At 46.7% G+C, this 19,617-nt stretch overlaps 2 protein-coding genes across 2 annotated transcripts in view; both read left to right on the forward strand.

Annotated features, from left to right (window-relative positions):
• nphs1 (NPHS1 adhesion molecule, nephrin) overlaps nt 1-4,662 on the forward strand; it is a gene marked incomplete at both ends in the record, with an annotated part of 38,303 nt that extends 33,641 nt beyond the window's left edge. Inside the window, 5 exons of the mRNA XM_084442041.1 lie at nt 819-867; nt 1,368-1,554; nt 2,685-2,763; nt 3,163-3,335; nt 4,639-4,662. Of these exons, the coding sequence (XP_084298167.1) occupies nt 819-867; nt 1,368-1,554; nt 2,685-2,763; nt 3,163-3,335; nt 4,639-4,662 (512 nt within the window). The remainder of the gene's footprint in view (nt 1-818; nt 868-1,367; nt 1,555-2,684; nt 2,764-3,162; nt 3,336-4,638) is intronic.
• A 7,608-nt stretch (nt 4,663-12,270) lies between these two features.
• Nucleotides 12,271-19,117, forward strand: fxyd5 (FXYD domain containing ion transport regulator 5). Its single transcript, XM_084441927.1, has 10 exons — nt 12,271-12,320; nt 14,124-14,169; nt 14,812-14,904; nt 15,271-15,369; nt 15,490-15,534; nt 17,077-17,109; nt 17,581-17,610; nt 17,798-17,872; nt 18,268-18,313; nt 18,796-19,117. The coding sequence occupies exons 1-10, from the start codon at nt 12,309-12,311 to the stop codon at nt 18,818-18,820; spliced, it is 504 nt and encodes a 167-aa protein (XP_084298053.1). The 5' UTR covers nt 12,271-12,308; the 3' UTR covers nt 18,821-19,117.
• The last annotated feature ends 500 nt before the right edge of the window (nt 19,118-19,617 follow it).

The raw sequence follows: 19,617 nt of genomic DNA on the forward strand, positions 1-19,617 counted from the left end.
GGCGATGCCGCTGTCGGAGATTCGTGACTGTTCGGTCCCTCGCGCGTCCTCGTATCGACGTCACGTCGTAGAGTTGGCCGGACCCACCTCCGAACGGATAACTCTGTATCTCTACTGTAACTGTTCTTTTGCCTTTGTCGTTCTTTCTTTTTGCCCTCTTCATTTTAGTTTAGTTTTTATCTTTACCTTTTACCCAGATAGCAAGCGGATGTGTAATGATTCTGGGCCATATATGGACTAAGGACTATATGAACTAAGCCACAAGGGCCAGATCTGGCCTGTATATGGCCCAGATCCGCTTGCTATCTGGGTAGTATTTTAGCTCAATTTCTTTTTCAGATATCTCTCTCTCTGTCTCTAAAACTTGCTTTTAACTACACGTACGCATACAAAAGATGGCTACCACGCATCTCCTGCATGCCTTGGGAGCATTGGCTGTGACTGGCTCCTCAGAAACGAACACGCCGCAAAATATTTAAAAAACAGAAAAGTTTCGCCGCACACAACGAATAAAAAAGGGTTATGTTTATTGAACAACGCGTTTCGCCTTATGGCTTCATCTGGTTCATGCCATTCCGCATCACCAGGGGTTCATATAGGCTGCGTGTGCAATCAAGGCGATAGGCAGCAGCTGCAAATAGGTCATATAGAACCAACAATCATTAATACACCTAGTAGGCTACAAAATATAACAATATACATTTATAGAACAATATAAGAATATACAACCGCAAAATATGCGCTTGTCTACGCGTACGCGTTGTCAAACAGCAAGTGTACCACAGGCTTGACTTCTTCTGTCTCCCTCTCTCCCCCAGCGTGTAAAGAAGACAGCGTGTGGGAGGGGAAGAAGAGCGAGGCAGAGGGGTGAGTGTAGCGTCCGTCCGAGCTCCTCAGCAGGGGGGCGAGGCGTGCATCGCCTCCAATCCCCTCCCTAAGATGCCGTTACCCACAAACCAACACTGCGCCCAAAACAGCAGAGGCGGCAAAAGCAATGAGGAACAGTGTCACCCTTCAGAGGAACCAAGTATCGCTTCACGTTTAGGTCATCTAGCCAGACACTCTAATCCAGAATGACATATATACATGGACATCTGTAGAACCGCAGGTATCGCAAGCCCAACCTATCACAGCCAAGACACGCAGTCCGATAACAGCAACCAGCACTTCCTGGTTACGCACGTTCTGTGTATCACAACGGTGTCAAAACAGAGTGTAACCTCCTCTTGAGTGTCACTGAGGGAGATTCAGGAGCCATAAGGTACCTCGTACGACCGGTCCCTCGAGACGAGCGAAGGGACGCAGGGTAAAAGTTGAGGGCAGTCCGGCCGGCTGGATGTGTTGTGGTTGTCTCTCCCGTCCTCCAGGTCCAGCGTGTCCAGGGCGAGCAGCGGCAGCAGGTACGAGGCGCGGGAGAAGGTCAACCCCGCGGCCCGGCGCACCCTCCTCATCGACTCCGGATCGGAGGCGGACAGCTGCGTCTACGAGAGCTACGCCGGGGTGAGGATGGAGGGGGTGTCGGTGGGGGGGGGGTTGAAGGAGAGCTATGCCGGGGTGAGGATGGAGGGGGAGGGGGGGTGGGGGGGGGTTGAAGGAGAGCTACGCCGGGGTGAGGATAGAGGGGGGGGGGGGGGAGGGGTTGAAGGTTAGGGAAACGGAGGGGGACTGTTGTTATGAAGAAGAGAACTGAGAGTCGGATGGAAGGAGAGTGATGCATCTAGGGGAGAGAAAGGAGAAGGAAGGAGGGATGAAGTATGTACGCTGGAGAGAGAGGGAGGGAGAGAGAGGGAGAGGGAGAGAGAGAGGGAAATAGAGGGAGAGAGGTGGGGACAGAGGGAGGGAGAGAGAGGGAGAGAGAGAGGGACAGAGAAGGAGAGACGGAGAGAGAGAGAGAGAGAGAGAGAGGGGAAGAGAGGGACAGAGAGAGAGAGACGGAGAGAGAGGGAGAGAGAGGGAGAGAGGGAGAGGGTTTGGGGACAAAGGGCGGGAGAGAGACAGAGAGAGAGAGAGAGAGACGGAGAGAGAGGGAGAGAGATGGAGGGAGAGGGGGGGAGAGACGGAGCGAGAGGGAGAGAGAGAGAGAGACGGAGCGAGAGGGAGAGAGAGGGGAAGAGAGAGGGACAGAGAAAGAGAGAGAGAGAGAGAGACGGAGAGAGAGGGAGAGGGGTGGGGACAGAGAGGGCAGGAGGGCTGAGGGTCTGCCCGAAGCGGAACCGAGGATCCATGCGTAGCGAGGGAAATGGATAGATAAGCGAATAAAAACCTTTAGCTGTTTTCGAGAGGCAGCCAGAAATCAATAGCTCACAATTAGCATTCAAAATAAACACCGCCGATCTCCGCGGAATGATCGTTTGGCGCTTTGTAAAAGGCCAACAAGGATTTGAACCTTGGAGAAAAATGCTCGGCGGCATAGAACGAGATGGTGTAAAGAGAGTTTTGTGCCGTCGGAAAAAGGATTTAATGAAGGCTGTCTCTCCTCAGAGGCTGACCCAGCGCTGCCCTACAGTTAGATAACAACACAGTCACACCATGCACTCTGTGTGATGCGTCTCCCTAGAGCTTCCCTGTATGGAGAGACTGAACTACATGAAATTATCATCATCTTAATGATCCTAGAACGACTGAAGGCTGATTGTGATTCTGTGGTACTGTGGCTCTGTCTGCTTTGTTCTCTGACACCCTAGGAGAGTTCCCATTACTACTACCCCACTGGGGGCTACCGGCCCTCTCTGCCCCCCCACCCCGAGGGGGCTCGCACCCACGGTGAGACACGCTGTGCGTCAGAACGTACTGTAGAAACCATTTGTGTTGTGAAGACTTAGCGTGTGTGGAGCTTAAGCGGAATAAACGTACATTTCCTTCGGGATTAATAGTGTCTGTCTGTCTGTCTGTCTGTCTATATCTATCTATCTATCTATCTATCTATCTATCTATCTATCTATCTATCTATCTATCTATCTATCTATCTATCTATCTATCTATCTATCTAATCTAATCTAATCTAATCTTATCTATCTATCTATCTATCTATCTAATCCTATCTATCTATCTATCTCTCTCTCTCTCTATCTATCTATCTATCTATCTATCTATCTATCTATCTCTCTATCTCTCTATCTATCTATATTGGGCTGTGTGTATGACCCACCCTCTCTCTCACAGAGGTGCGCTACCCAGGGGAGCGCCTGGGCCACGAGTACGAGGAGGTGAGGGACTGGGGTCTGTACCAGGATGTCCTGCCCCCCCCTCTCCGCCCGCCCCCCTCCCTGTACGGCCACAGGGTCCCAGAGCCGGGGGTTGACCGGAGACCCCCTCCTATGTACCCCCAACCCCAGGTCAGCTATACCCACCGTTCCCTCCGAAAACTGTGGCAATTAGAACGCCGCACCACACAGGAAATGTAACTATAATGTACATAACTATCTTCTTCCGACAGGGAGGTAGAGTGGGTTGGACTTTCGGGGAGCAGCCAGTTGGAATGAAGGAGCGCGTGGCTGAGGGTCTACCCCAGAGAAGAGATTATGACCTGCCCTTTGAACTCCGAGGAGAGTTGGTCTAGGTCTGTTGATTAAACTGGACACTGAAAAACTGGACTTTTCGATGTCAATTCCTTTGACATTTAGACACGTGTTGTGTTTCAGTCCAATGGTTGCGTTTTCACTATGTGTGCTACAGTCGCTCAGCTTGACATACCACTGCATTAGCTCACATACTGTCACCTTGAGAAATGCTCATATTATCTCTAGAAGTGTTCATTGTCTGAAAATGCTACCATCATGCTCCACTTTCTTTTCAGCTGGTACAATGTGTGTTTCTGTCTGGAGATCTTCTGCAGTCTCTGCTTTGTTGAGCAACATATTCAAGGATGTTTAATGATTATACAGTAACGGACTAATCGAACCAAGGTTTCCTGTGGTATTCATACAGAATAATATGTCTCATACTGAATGGGCCCTTTTAAAGGGCCCTTATACTAAGCACCAAGGTGACAGTTGTCAAGAGGAGGAAGACAGAGCGAGCGTCATCAAGCGAGTGTGTCAGTATGTGATGCCGCGCGTTCTTTAAGCCTCATCGATTTTTCACCTCACATCCACACCACCCCCTCTTCTACTGCCCTGGCTCCCTCACCCTCACCCCTCCGCACCAACCTCCACACCTTCCAGCCCTGCTCTGCCCCCCCCCCCACAAACCCCCAATCACCCTCTCACTAATTCCGCTGTTAGTGTTCTATCCTCCTGTCTCAACCTCTGGCCTGACAGACAGACAGACAGACAGACAGACAGGCAGGCAGACAGACAGGCAGGCAGGCAGGCAGGCAGACAGACAGACAGACAGACAGACAGACAGGCAGGCAGGCAGACAGACAGACAGACAGACAGACAGACAGGCAGGCAGGCAGGCAGGCAGACAGACAGACAGGCAGACAGATAGACAGGCAGGCAGACAGACAGACAGACAGACAGACAGACAGACAGACAGACAGACAGACAGACAGGGAGGTGAGTGGGGCTCATAACGCTCTTGCCTGGTGCCCAGCGGACGCACAGCGGCGCCCGAGGGGAAGACGCCCGCTCGATGTCCCTGGCTGGGGGCCCGTTTCCCTTTTGAACGATCTGCCGTTGACATGTGTCACTCCAGGGTTTCGGAGGAAGTCCCGGATGAGAACCTATGGCCACTGTCTGCTACCCCTGACTCACGAACACAGACAGCACACAGGCCTCCCCTGGGATCCAGCCCCCCCACCCCCCACCCCCCCCCCTAAGCCCAGCCCCCCACCCACCCATCCCCCCACCACACCCCCAGCTCTGGGGAGAGGCTCTCCAAAGGCATGCTAGTGAGCTATAATTGAGCGTGGTAATGTGTTTTGAAGGTAAAGCTGTATCCAAGGCCAGCCTCTAATGCTGTCTTCTCCCAGGTTTAACTTGAACTCACAACATCTGAGAGAGACCAGGCAGAGAGAGAGAGAGAGAGAGAGAGAGAGACCAGGCAGAGAGAGAGAGAGAGAGAGAGAGAGAGAGTGAGGAAAAGAGAGCCAGCTTTTAGGACTGCCCTCATATAGCCTTCTTTAGAGGTTTTATTCTGATGGTAGTTCAAGTTTGTTATAGGAGAGTGCTACTTCTTGGTCTACAAAGATGCAACTGATATCACTCTATTTAGAATCTGTTACGTAATATCAGGATGAGCATTCAAAATGAGGGCTGTGAGTCTTCCTGACAATGTCGACACAGAGTGACACAAACAGGATGTTGGGAACTGACGTGTGCATGTGCGTGCGTGCGCTCGTGCGTGTCTGTCCGTTACTTCCTCATACTCCCAGTTCCCTGTGAAACCGAACACAGCAACAGCCTGTCACACACATTCATACAAAGACGCACGCCATGCTTCCTCATTCCCCCTCATAATTTGTCATATATCAGTCTCATGAGCGTTCACCCACACGCACACACACACACACGCACACACGTAAACAGAGTTGAATGAAAATGTAATATTTAACTTGTTAGAATTCATTCCCAAGGAGGAAGATATAACAGGCTACAGTACTGGTTCTATTTTAATGAGGATGATTCGGGCTGCTTTAAGAGTTGTTGTGTTTCTGGGCCAAGACTCCCATGAGATCTCATACTCTGTATTAACATTCTACATTCAAATCAAACGAAACTTTGTTTATATAGCACATTTCATACACAGAGGCAACCCACAGCTTGTCGCAGAAAAGGAATTGGGAGGGGTCATATATTACTAACCATGGCACACATTTTCCAGAGGGAAGCAACACAAAAACAGTACACCTACAGTATTTCAGCCAATATGGGAGAACTAAATTGGCTCAGGAGGTATAGTGGGTTGTCCAATGAGTGTAGGGTCAGTGGTTTGGATCCCAGCTCCTCTTGTCCACATGTTGAGGTATACTTTTAGTCCATGAGCCAGACCAGATTCCGGTACCACTCAAGGTAGCAAAGCGTACTTATAATTGCCCTGGGGTAGCAGAGCGTAGTGGTCGGGAGGGGGTGTAGGGTTTGACCATGGCCTGGAGGTAGGAGGGGGCTGTTCCTTTCATTGCCCTGTAGGCTAGCACCAGAGTTTTAAACTGGATGTGAGCCGCTACAGGGAGCCAGTGTAGAGAATGGAGAAGTGAAGTTGTGTGGGAGAACCTGGGGTGGTTGAACACCAGGCGAGCAGCAGCTTTCTGGACGAGTTCCAGGGGTTTAATGGCTGACGCCGGGGCCCCAGCATGGAGGGAGTTGCAGTGGTCCAAGCGGGAGATGACAAGAGCCTGGATGAGCACCTGCGCCGTTTCGTCAGTGAGGAAAGGGCGAATCCTCATGATGTGGTATCTGCAAGAGCATGTCACGGGTGTGATATGTGCCGAGAACGACAGTTCCTTGTCCAGGTTCCTGCTCTGATTTCTCGCAGTCCGAATTGGCATCACCATTATGTCGTCAATGGTGCGGGCAGCCCTTCCCCGGGAGGAACAGCAGCTTGGTCTTGTTCTGGTTGAGCTTGAGGTGGTGTGTTGAAAGAAGAGGTAAAGCACCTTGATACGAGAGATGTGTTGATGAGGTGGGTTAGGAAGGGAAGGAGTTAGGGCTCCACAGACTGAAGGAGAGAGGAGGGGACAGGGTCTAGGAAGCATGTGGTGAGGCAGCTAGACGTAACGAGGTTGAGGATGTGAGGATGGTGGGGTAAGGTGGGACATGGAGAGGGGGGGGGGGGGGGGGGGGGCAGAGAGGGAAGAGAGGGGGAGGGTGGAGAGGTGTGGTTGATGCGTTCAGCGTTGACCGGGCTGATTAGGGAAAGGGGATCTGATATTGTTAACTTCCTTGTCAAGGAAGTAGGCAAAATCATCAGGGAGAAGGGAGGAAGTAGGAGTAGGGGGAGGGGCTGGAGTAGTGAAGAGAAGGTTTCAAAGAGTTTTTTAGGATTGGAAGCAGAGGTTCGAATTTTAGAGTGGAAGAAAGCAGCTTTAGCAGGGGACAGGGAGGAGGAGAACGGGGATAGAAGCGATAGGAAGCTAAGGCCTCTGGGAGTTTGCCTGTTCTCCATTTATGCTCAGCTATTCTCAGGCTTCGTCTATCAGTACGCACCAGGGGCAGGTGGAGTTGGCTGTGCTGGCCTGGAGGTGAGGGGACAAAGATTTTCCAGAGACGAAGAAAGAGTAGAGAGTAGAAGATCAGTAGTCGTATCGGACGGTAGGAGAGAGAATGATTCAGGGGCGGGGAGGGCAGAGATAACAGAAGAGGAAAGGTCAGCAGGAGAGCAAGCGGAGGTGGCTACGGGTAGCAACCATGTGGGTAGGTGGAGGAGGTACGGGGGAGAGGGAGTAACACATGATGTAGTGGTCAGAGAGATGGAGGGGACTGGCAGAGAGGCTAGGGGTGGAACAGTGTCCAGAAACACAGCCTTGTGGGTAGGAGAAGAAGAGGAGAGGTGAAGGTCAACGGAGGAGAGAGAAGAGGTTCCAATTTCTCACTCTGGATGTTGAAGTCGCCGAAAAGGATGATTATGGAGCTACAGTATCATCAAGGAAGTGCAAGACTTATGCGTCAAGCTCCTTCAGGAACTTACCAAGGGGACCTGGTGGGCGATACACAACAGAAATGGTGAGCTTGATTGGATATGTGACAGAGACAGCATGGAATTCGAAAGAGGACAGGGAAGTATTCCCATTTTGGGGAATTAAGCAGGCCAGTACCACAGCCCAAATCTATAAGTACCAAGGCTTTGCTTGACACAGTCTTTCTTGACAAAGTATCTCTTGAAGAAGTCGTCCAGCGCCTTTGGTCACTCTGGCCTTCAATCGTTCGCTGCTGGAGAGGTGCCGCTAACATACGAGTGTGTGCGTTCATGCAAAATGCACATACCTGTAAAATGGACTGGCGTGCACAGACATGTGCAGCTTATAGACCTGCAGTAAGCAAACACTGTGTGTGATCCAGAACCTGCATTTGAACTTGGGGAGTCAGATGACGAGAGAGACGAGCAGTTTGATGAGTGACAGAGTGTGGTGATTCTGGACTTAGTTATCCTTGTTAACACAATATAAGTACACACAGAGTTTAATAACAATAATTTAACCTACACATATATCCATCACTAATGATATACTGTATATGGGTTTAAATTGCATTGGATTAAATATAATTGACTAAGTCAATGCAAATGTCAATGTTATTTATAATGTTTATAATGTTGTTTATGATATTCAAGTAGTTCCTCATCTCACTGTTGTATTCCTTATTATCCTGTATTTTCATTTTGTATTTAAACACATGTATAAAGGTTGGTCTAGATAGTCTAGCCCTTCTAATGTAAGGCTCACAATCACCTCACAATGGAATAATATGGGTATATTATATATTTCCTGAATCCTTAGAGTCCTGTGAGTATTCCAGTTTTTGTGTTTTGTGTCCCTGGTGTTACTAGAGGCCACACAGATAAAAGAATCAGTTTAGGCAGAAATTGTGGGAAAATGTGTGTCGTTGACGATTTGAAGAGCTCAAGTGGCCTCTACATTTGTCAGAAATATTCATAGCTGGGCTTGAATGAAAGCTAAGTTTAATATAAAACATTGAAAATGTCCTATATCAAATCAGGATATACACTAGCGTCTTAAATGCAATTTACTTTAGGGGGTACTCTAACTTCAAGAGCTGATTACTGTGACACAGCTACCACTCAGGAATGGTTATCATACCAAAATATCATACAGACATGGATCTTTTCAAAAATCATCTGTAAGTGGTAACAACAGTGGAATTTTGGGCTCTGGCCCATGGACTTGAAGACGCTGAACCCCAAATTGCTCCCAATGAGCAGGTTAGCACCTTGCACGGGTGTGTGAATGTGTGTGTGAATGGTTGAATGAGAGGCCATTGTAAAGCGCTTTGAGTGCCGCTAAGGTGGAAAAGCGCTATATAAGTGCAGTCCATTTACCATTTACCTTTGGTGTGTGAATGGATGAATAGAGGCCACTGTTAAGTGCTTTGGATGAAACCGCTACATAGGTTGGGAAAACTCTCATATGCCTGGAGTTGTAACTGTAGTGAACACAGTTGTGGAAATATTTACACTCCTCTGAGATCCATGTGACGATGGAAATATGGATGTGCTGTCCATGGTCTGTCTGTTAACTCTTTCTTTGTCTCTGGTCAGAGCATTGATTGCTGGGAGATTACGATGCACCACGCTCATGGAGCTGTCTTTCAATTAGGTATGCCATTTTCCATCCCGAGCTGTCAAGCCAGGTTTGTCTCATTACCGAACTATTGTTTAAGTTCCTGTCAAAGTGACTGCTGTATTCATAAAAGCCTGTTCTCTCCCGACGCATCACGGCGGAGCAGGGAGAAACTGTAATCTCCGAAATTGAAGGTTTGACAGCTTAATATTGCACGTCAACGTCCATTTTTCTTCTCACGTCATGGGTGTTTTGATGTGTGCAGGGGAGGTCTGGTTGAAGAACACACAGAGAAGACTATTCAGTTGAACATTCCCACTGTTTCTATGCTTTGACCAGGGTTTTGAATAGAATAGAATGCAGTAGAATCAAAACTTATAGAAAATAATCTGTGTATATCTTTACCAGTACTAGAGATGTACTATTTGTGATTGACTGATTGTGTTGACACCTGAACTTATGTTAAGGCAGCTGAAATGAGAAAAATATCTTGTTAAACAAAAATGACTCATTCTCTCTCACATATAAGTATGAATTAATGCATAAACAGTCCATGCTGTATGATAATCAACTGAAACCAGAGTGAGTGAAAGAGTAGATGAGTACATGCTGAGAGGTAGCTATGAAATATTTTTTTTTTAAATACAATGAATTATGAATATTTGATGAAGGTTGTTTTGCTAGAGCTAAAAGAGTACGGTGAACCTCTTTAAATATAAATGCCGGCTAATGGCTTTGATGGCCAGCCAGGCACACTTTGTCCTGGCCTCGTGAAGAAAGAACAGCAGAACACAATGGCTAATAAACACAATGATTCAGGCAGTGCCCGGTAAGTACATTGAGCCTTAATGACATTTGCATGTCTCTAACAACCCAGGCAGGAAGGAGCTTTAGATAACAAGACATTGACAAATGTCTATCTGTCACGCAATAGCAACAACCATCATGAAAACAAAGCATATATTTTTGGCGGGTGAACATCTATAAATCATCTTTAAACATATTGTCGGATGACTGAAAGATTAGTGTGAAGTATCTGTCTTTCCTAGCTCCCAGAATAAAAGGCCTGCGCGGCAGATTTTTGGAGAGATGTTCAGCGGGGAATAATACGGATAGATTTCCCTCACTGGCTTCGATGATGTCTAAAAGAAAAAAAAAAGAAAAATAACATAAATATTTGTTTGTGGTATGTCTTGGGAGGAGGGACGGCAGGTTCGGGAGTAGAGAATGTGACGGGGGAGTGAGAGACACGCCAATCCAACAGCCGGCCCCCGATTCCTGCACTGAAGACTGTGTCCACTGTCTGGCATCCTGAATTAGGCCCTTTGTCCATTGTAACACTGGTTAATGTGGGGATGAAGTCAGTCAGAGTCCATTCTCCCGGCCTAACAGCACTCATAAGACAATTTGCCAGCAGCCCTCCACTTTAACACAGTGTGCATGCAGGGCTCAACAATAATGGTTGCCCGATGGCCCGGGGCCAGTAAACAGCTACGTCAGGCATGTAAAAATATAACTCACTGGCCCGATTGATTTTTTCAATGCTCAGCGTGTTTAAAAAAATAATAAAAAAAAGACGTGTACACAGCGTAATTTACTTTGAACATAACAATTTTTTTTGGCCTGATTTGATTTGAATGTGCCATTCCGCCAATCAAGATTGAATAGCGCCTACAGAGTATGTGACGTGTAGTGGTGACAGTCTTTCTCACAGAGTCAGACAACATGCCAACATGGAGGCGAATGCAAAATATGAGTTCGGGCCAGTAAAAAATGACATTGGGCCAGTAGATTTCTGACCCACTTACCCAACCGGGCAAGTGAAAAAAACCTTAGCGTTGAGCCCTGGTGTGTGTAGGCCAGAGTCAGCAACCCTTAAAGGTAAAGGCTGTTTATGCAGAACACCAGGTAGAAATAAAGTATAAAGTATATATATATATATATATATATATAAAGTATAGTTCGAAAGGTAAATGTAAGCAATGCATTTCCATGACATTTCACACGCAAATAACATTTGCATATCTAGATCAAATGCAGAGGTCTATTGTATGTAGCGTATTAATTAAGGAACTGACACATGTTTGTCTTCTCTCATACAGGAGCAGACACCGGGTCTTCATCCGGTAAACATCCGCTTGACGTGTTCCTCTTTCAAGTAAAACGAAAAGGAAGCCACATTCATCTGTACATCTACGCATGTGGAACCTCTCTCTTTCTCTCTCTCTCTCTCTCTCTCTCTCTCTCTCCCCCCTCTCTCTCTCTTCCTCTCTCTCTCTCTCTCTTTCTCATTAAAGCTGCAGGATGTAACTTCTGCATTAAGCTAGCTGCGAGCTAGCAATGAGGGAAAATTCTGTCTGCCAAGTTAAATTCAGTCTGCTTCAATCTCACTGTTTGTGTGTTTGGGGATCAATCAGGCCTTAGAAGAGTCCCCCTTCTTGCTGATTGGTGGCCATGCCTACAAGCATTTATTTTAACACTCTGGTCAATGGTTAAAGATAATAGAAATGTTTCCAGGTTTAAAACATTATGAAAAGCATACACACTACAGCTTTAAAGGAAATAACTAATAGAGTGAGAATAAACTGGTGCGAATAATAATTGTTTTGTTTGTAAACATTGAAAACCACGTTATCTCATTGTTTGTTGAAGTGCTGAAGTTAATATAGGCATGGAGGCAGATGGAGAGACAGATGGGCAAACATGGAGACAGCGGTCAAATTGACGGAGAGACACACAAACAAGAGGCGAGCCTCCAGACCAGTCAACAGTTGGGTCACGAACACACAGACACAGAACTTTCCGGATGAAAGTGTGCAAATGACTGACAGCGAGACAGACTATCTGGAAAAACAGAGAACGAACGAGTGAACGAGAGACAAAGGAGGAGGCCCACGGGCGAGAGAGCCAGCATGAGAGTGGGTGAGACAGAGAGAGAGAAAGAGAGAGAGAGAGAGAGAGAGAGGGGGAATGAGTAAGAGACGAGGAGGTGGAGGATGAGGAAGCTGTGAGCAGATGGGTGTGGTTGACTAACGGTCGCTCTGCCAGGCTGTGTGAGAGGAGAGGCACGGTGAGCTCAGAGGCGTGGATGATGCTGCGGACAGACCGCTGGGACCCACGGCGCCTCGCGATGGACGCCAAGGTGAGCTGAATGCCTTTCTTATAAGAGACTGCAATGCCAGGGAGAGAATGAGAGAGAGAGAGAGAGAGAGAGAGAGAGAGAGAGGGAGAGAGAGAGAGAGAGAGAGAGAGAGAGAACAAGCAAAGGGAAGCAGACAAACATGGCAGACATGACAGACAGGAAGAAAGGTAAACAGACCGACCGACCGACAGCCAGCCAGACCGACAGACAGACAGACAGACAGACAGACAGACAACAGACAGACAACAGACAGACAGACAGACAGACAGGGGCTGATGGGTAGAGTCAGAGGTACCAGGACAGCCCAAGGCACACTAGGCCCCTGTCTTGACGTGTGTGCTTCAGACGGAAACGAAGGTTGGCGTGACCTGCTAATCTGAGCCGTCAGAGCTCATGACGGCTTCACGCTGGACGATCTGCTGACAACAGAATAGGTCAGGGCTGAGAGCCAGACACACCTAGAACCACTCCACTACCCCCCTCCTGACTTCACCCCTACCCAGGTACACAGGGGTCAGTGTGGATGGTTTTCTCTGTCTGTGGATAGAAGAGTACGGTAGATAGAAAACAAATCACGTTATTTAAAAAGAAACATCTTTTTTCTTGACTTTGTGTTGTTTTTTAATGCTGGATAACCATATGGTTATAATGAAGAAAATGTAGAAATCTATTTTGATAATGTACAATATTAGATTGCTCTCTGACACGCGCATCTTGATTACAGTGAGGGTTGTTTTGACAGACGCTCGCTCCTGCAGCATTTAATTGGATTCGCATTAAGGCTACATGACTGAGACGTCTGATTTAGAGTTAGATCACTCTGGGAGCTGCGGCAGCAACGCAAGGTGCTCGACGAGCACGTGGGCGACTTCCACCTTCAGCGCCAGACCCACTTCCTCCACACGCCACCTCTATCTCCGCCTCTTCTGCCTATCAGGGCAGGAGTTGCTGAGGTAATGAGTAATGTCTGTGGTGTGCTATCCAGCCCTCAGTGTAAGCATAGAAGTATAAAGTAAGACCGTGTCCTGTGTAGGCTACGTGTCTGTTATCGATCAGGCTCTGGAAATTGCACAAGTATGTGAATGTACTGGATGAGAGGTGGGGGAAGTGGTTTTAACACCCACTATCAACGTCAACGTTGAGTAGGCTATACGATGGTTTCCTGTGTGGTGAGAGACCTGTAGGCTACCATTAGGCCAACCGATTTGAAACTAGGCACTTTCAGAGTAGCCAAATGTGTTTTTTCCGTTTGCTATACAGTTCACCACTGTGACACATACCTTGTACGGTGTCAAAAATCGTTAGGAAACCATTAGAGAACCCTAACACAACCATTACAGAGCCATCAAGGCAAAACCATTACAAGAGCCTGTTTTGAAACCTGTTAGCCTCGTAATTGGCAAATAAGCATTAGTATGTGCGTGCGTGCGTGCGTGCGTGCGTGCGTGTGTGCGTGTGCGTGCGTGCGTGCGTGTGTGTGTGTGTGTGCGTGCGTGCGTGCATGCGTGTGTGTGTGTGTGTGTGTGTGTGGTAATGAGGCTTGATAGATGCTTGGATGTCATGTGTCTCTTGTAATCCATTGTCTGGAGCAGATGGGCCCTGGCGGCAGCCTGTCAGTGATTGGTATTCATTGCACTGTCACCTGCGCTGCTCAGGGGGCTTCGGCTTATCTTGCAGATTTCAGCTGAAGCAGCAGAGGTCAGCTTAATGTAGCATTCATTACAGGAGATCCCTGTTCCAACTGTAAAACTACGAGTCTCTCTCTTTATCATATCTCACTTCCTCAAACTGATTTCCTTGCAGGTACACTGGGCCTTCACAGCCATCTTGATGTGTCTCATGTTAGGAGGTGAGTTATCGCTGGATTAACACCTCTCTCACACAAACAAACACCATACAGCAATACCCGTGCACAGGAAAAACTATTTTGCCTTGTCATAATAAAAAAGAAAAAGAAAAAAAAGAACATTTTCATTACCTCAACATATCTTTTTAATATGAGTTCTGATCCTTTTAAAGCAACAAATAACGGCTCGGGCTGTCAGAGCCTATTACCGTGATCAATGATTGATTTCGGCTTTAATGCCAGTGTTTGTGTTTGCCTGTGAGAACCCAGTGGGCCTGTATCGCCCTGTCCTCCGGGGGCTGATTGGAAGGTGTTGAGGGAGTGTCTGGACAACAGCTTCACTGTTCCCGTCCTCCTGGAAAACAAGCTAGCTCTGTTGTTAACCAGAGGTTTCTGAGAACAGTCTCTTTGTAGCCCCGTGGCTCTGCCCATGCTCACAAGACTATTATTATGACTCAATCCAACTACAGCCCTCTGTCTCCCTGTTCCCCTGTCCCCTGTCTCGCTCCCATGAGCTGGACAGACACAGAGACAGAGGACACTGTCGGCTAGGGACTCACAGGACAGCAAGGGAAAGTCGTTGGAATAAACACTGAAATGTTTTTTCCTGTGTTGTCTCTGTTAAAATGCGGATTTTGTGTACAGTGTCAAGAGCTCAAACCTCTTCACCAACCAGCCAACCGGAGAATCTGACCAGCATGGCTAAATCGACGATCACCCTGCCTCCTGTCACCAGCGGTACAGTTTTCTGGGTCATCTCAGTGGTGTGACATTGTAGCTTTTTTAGAATCTCAAGGATATTTTATATTTCTCCATGGTGTTTCAATCCATGGTCGTTCATCTGAAGGCCTCACTCCTAGGAGCTGCTTCTAAATCTGTCTCGTTATAAGGAGGAAAAGAAATCGATATCTATTGACCACATCCAGCCTGATGTTTGGAATTAAGTGTCCTTTCTAATCAGAAATGCTTCAGAATATAGTATTCATTCATTCATTAATTCATTCAAATTTCAGCTGAACACAGAAGAGATAATTAATTTCTAACACTAAAGTATACGTATACGTATATGTTTCATTTCTTTCTGAATCTACTTGCATTGTCTAGTGGACAGCCGATTGGTGGACAGCCAAACCAACAAGACTAACACCACCAACTCAGGACCCTCACCTCCCACCAATGTGACAGCCACTACTGCTGTGCCAGGTAGTCTTGTCTCTGGTTCAGACTGTGTTTGAGAATGTTTCTGCCATCTTGTTTCTGGTTTGTGAATGTTCCTGGTCTCTCATTCGCTGCCCCCCTCTCTACCTCCTTCTCTTACTGTAGCTCAGACCAACCAATCACAGTCGGCGAAGCCCTCAATCACCCCAGGTACATAAACCATGACGAAGGTCTCTTTACTGTGACCTAGGCATCGTGCATGTGAGATGAAGAAGATTTATATACGTAGTACAGTATGTGAAACAGAATGCTGAAGCCACTACTTGATGGGGTTGACGAGTCGGACGTAGAACAGATTAAGAAAGTATGCAGATTATTGCAAACCACACATACCTACTATCAACACACAGTATGCATAGTATGCAGTGTGTATTTCAAGTAAGCAGTATGTAGAAATAATTCAGACACAGTCACAGAGTATAGGCCTAGACCAGGGGTTTGCAACCTGCGGCTCTTTAGCCCCTCTACAGTGGCTCACTGGCTTTGACAAACATCATATGGAAATTAATAATTAAATAAATATATTACTATTAAATACATTTATTTATTACTCAAATAAATGGTCATGTTGGCATTCAAGTTAGCTAACTAGCTAGATAGCAGCTAGTCTCGTGAGACCATCCTGATTTTGTGAGCTCACATTCTGTTTCTTTTGTAAATCAGTCTGGATACTCTCCATAAAGATCCGTTTGTGCCAGATCAGAAAACGATCTCGACAATCAGTGTTGGTTGTGAGGAATTTGAAATACAAACAGGCAGGGAGGGTTTAAGTGTGACGACAGTGAGGAGCGGTTGAAGTTAGCGCGTGATAGATGGTGATAGACAGATGGTTCATCCAATCACCTGCCAACTAATTTTGAAAGTGTCTGCCCTTTTCCAAACAATACCAAAGGAGATTTCCCAGATGATTATGCGAAGCAAACTATCTGGCGTCAGGTTAGATAGCAGCAGACTGCATAGAAATTCACCAGAATGCAGGAAATGTAGTGTTTGGTGCTCAAAATTTCCCCCTTGGACCCCCAGACACCCCTGCCCCCCTTTATGTGTCCCCCCTGGGTGCATATACCACCAAACCTGAAAATACATCTAAGGAGAAGCATTACCTTCATTTTAAGCTCAAATATGTTTTGCGGCTCCAGTCGGATTTTGTATTCATTTTTTGGCCAAAAATGGCTCTTTTGATAGTAAAGGTTACCGACCCCTGATCTAGACAGATCTGAAGGATGAGCTCCTATTGGTGGAGAGACCGAACGCTTGGATCCCCAGTCTAAATTAATTCCCAGAATTAAAGGCTTTCCTATCATATATGCCTACGCCTTCAAGCCCAATTAGCAGGTAATTAGAAAATGTTGAATTCCCTGTCCTTGTTGAGATAAACTGCAAAGTGCTACATTTCACCGCAATGAGGAGAGGCAGAGGAGATAGAGTATGCATTAAAAAGTGACATTAGGCCTTTCCCGGGAGAGTCGTGCCATTCCTGATTATTCAGGAATTCAATTAAAAAACGGTAAAGGAAGAGGCCTGGAAAAGCAATGAGATGCATGGGAATGGGTCCCATATGACGGATGAGGATTCAGAGTACTGTAGTTAAACCAGTATATTTTGAATGGGACCGTTATGAATGTTAAATTCATAGGGAAATCTTATCTCCAAATCAAACTATACTAACTCACTTTTCTTTCTTTTTCTCAGCATCCACGGTGACCCGGTCCAACCCGGTCTGGGGTAACCAAACAATACTTTACTTTACCTGCCTTTTGTTGGTATCTCACAGCAGACCTGACCGTATCTCTATTCCCTGTCTGCCTAACCAAGATAGAACAGAGCACCTCATCCTGCTAACAGATTAATGTCTGATTGTTCTCAATGTAAGAGATTAGAGGTGTGTGTGTGTGTGTGTGTGTGTGTGTGTGTGTGTGTGCGTGTGTGCGTGTGTGTGTGTGTGTGTGTGTGTGTGTGTGTGTGCGTGTGTGTGCGTGTGTCTGTGTGTCCCTCTGTGCTGGGCTGGTTTTGCTGTTCTGCTGGTGATTGGATGTGCCATCAACAGCAGGCCTGGGCAGATATCTGTCATCTCTGGCTGCTGCCCCAAACTGACCCTCCTCCACCCTCTGGATAAACTCTAATCACATAGATTACTGCACCTTCAGATGCACATTTTCATGTGACAAACTAATATCATATTTTCTTTGGCCACAGATGAAAAGTGGAATGCAGCTTTCACATATGGTAAGAGGTTCTTGTTTGTGTCCCCAAAGTAACACAGTACAGTACCCACAATTCACTGTGCCAACCTGAACACCTCAGAATAATTTGTTTGGATGCAAGTCCTTAGTAACTTACTGTACAGTACCGTAAATGCTTGAATACAGTCACTTGGTATAGAATGTGTAATGTGACCCATGTCTCTGTTCAGACTACAAGTCCCTGCGCGTGATTGGGCTGTCCATCGCCGCCGTGCTCTTCGTCGTGGGCATCATGGTCATCAGCTGTGAGTGTCGCTGCATTTGGTAGCCTATACCACCACTGTTGGACCCCTCGCCATATCAATCTTTACTCTCTCTCCTCTTTCTTTCTTTCTTTAAAAATTTTTTTTTCTCCTTCTTTCTTTCTTTCTTTCTTTCTTTCTTTCTTTCTTTCTTTCTTTCTTTCTTTCTCCCCCCTCTCTCTCTCTCCCCCCCTCTCTCTCTCTCTCCCCCCCTCTCTCTCTCTCTCTCTCCCCCCCCTCTCTCTCCCCCTCCCCTCTCTCTCTCTCTCTCTCTCCCCCCCTCTCTCTCTCCCCCCTCTCTCTCCCCCCCCCCCCTCTCTCCCCCCTCCCCTCTCTCTCTCTCTCTCCCCCTCCTCTCTCTCTCTCTCTCTCTCACTCTCTCTCTCTCTCTCTCTCAGGTGGTAAACCCTGTAGGAGTCCCAGGTGTCGTGTCAGTAAAGGAAAGTGAGTAGTCCAAATCTCACTGGTATCGTAATGAATAAGCACTTTAAGGCAAGGCAAGGCAAGTTGATTCCTATAGCACATTTCAGCAACAAGGCAATTCAAAGTGCTTTACTGTACATGAGCCAAGATGCAAGTGGGATATAAATGCTAAGCAATTAGATTATTATTACAACGTGTTGAAGAAGACATCATGCAAAAGTAAACAATAGGCCGACGCATAAGAAGGTGACTGTTTTAAGAGTACAACATTGTGGACATGGTAGAGCCTGTAGAATAAAAGTCACTCCCAAGACCAGCCATGGGAATAGAACGCTGACTGAGATCAGTTTGATGGCGTTATTTGTTAGCCAATAATGGATGCTACATCAATCATGTGCTGTCCTATTAATCATTTAGCTCATTGTCTAATGGATTGATATTTGATATGACTGATATTTGATTAACCAGTGTTAGTTGATCAATGTCCTGTGTTTACTTCCCAGGTCGTACCAAGTGACCAGAGGTTAATAGGGGAGAGCGCTGCCGAGGGCCTGTGGGCCAAGATGAATCCGCCACCAGGGGGACTAGAACAATCCTCCCCGTGTGTGTGTGTGTGTGTGTGTGTGTGCGCTCTTTCCTGTACAGAAACAGGAACAGTGAGGTGAAAAAACACGAGGAAACATAAATCATGCTGACAAGTGAGAAAGAGGAGCCTTATCACCCTGCTAATCTTTGTTAAATGCTATTTCCATTACACTGCAAAACCGAACTGAAATCTAAATTGATTGTGAGTGTGGATAATAAAGAGATGATTCATATTTTAATCACACTCCCAGCCTCCAGACAGGCTGTTGCCATCTCCACATTGTATCAGTGAAAACCCTTGAATCAATGACACAGCTAGCGGCTTCGTATAAAGCCCAGGAGTAAAATGGGTAGAAACCACCAATCCTCCCACTGTCTCATAATCTCCCAAGAACCTTCAGGTTCTATCTGTCAGGTTCTCTCCAGGTTCTAAAAATAAAACCAAGTCACGTTCCTCTCCACTTGATCCTATGCATTCTTCATTTGAAAATCACACGCCAAGTTGTGCGAGTTTAGCATACCGCATCCATTATGGATTCATTAAGACATTTAGCATGATTAAGAAAACAGATTGGAGAAGTACTGTAGAACACATTTAATGTCAGAAATGGTCATAATGCAGAATACAGCATACAGTAGCTACATACATGTAGGATGCAGATGTTAGATGCAGTCCGAACTGTTGGACATTTTTATCAGGAAAGACAAAATATGTGAGTTCATCCTGCTTGAAGGGCTCT

This window comes from Borostomias antarcticus, assembly GCF_949987555.1.
Source record: "Borostomias antarcticus genome assembly, chromosome: 8".
NCBI classification, from domain to species: domain Eukaryota; kingdom Metazoa; phylum Chordata; class Actinopteri; order Stomiiformes; family Stomiidae; genus Borostomias; species Borostomias antarcticus.

Coding starts and splice junctions, on each gene's coding strand:
- fxyd5 (XM_084441927.1), top strand. Junction 14,905..15,270: donor CCTGCCTCCTGTCACCAGCG/GTACAGTTTTCT, acceptor TGCATTGTCTAG/TGGACAGCCGATTGGTGGAC. Junction 17,110..17,580: donor CCGGTCCAACCCGGTCTGGG/GTAACCAAACAA, acceptor CTTTGGCCACAG/ATGAAAAGTGGAATGCAGCT.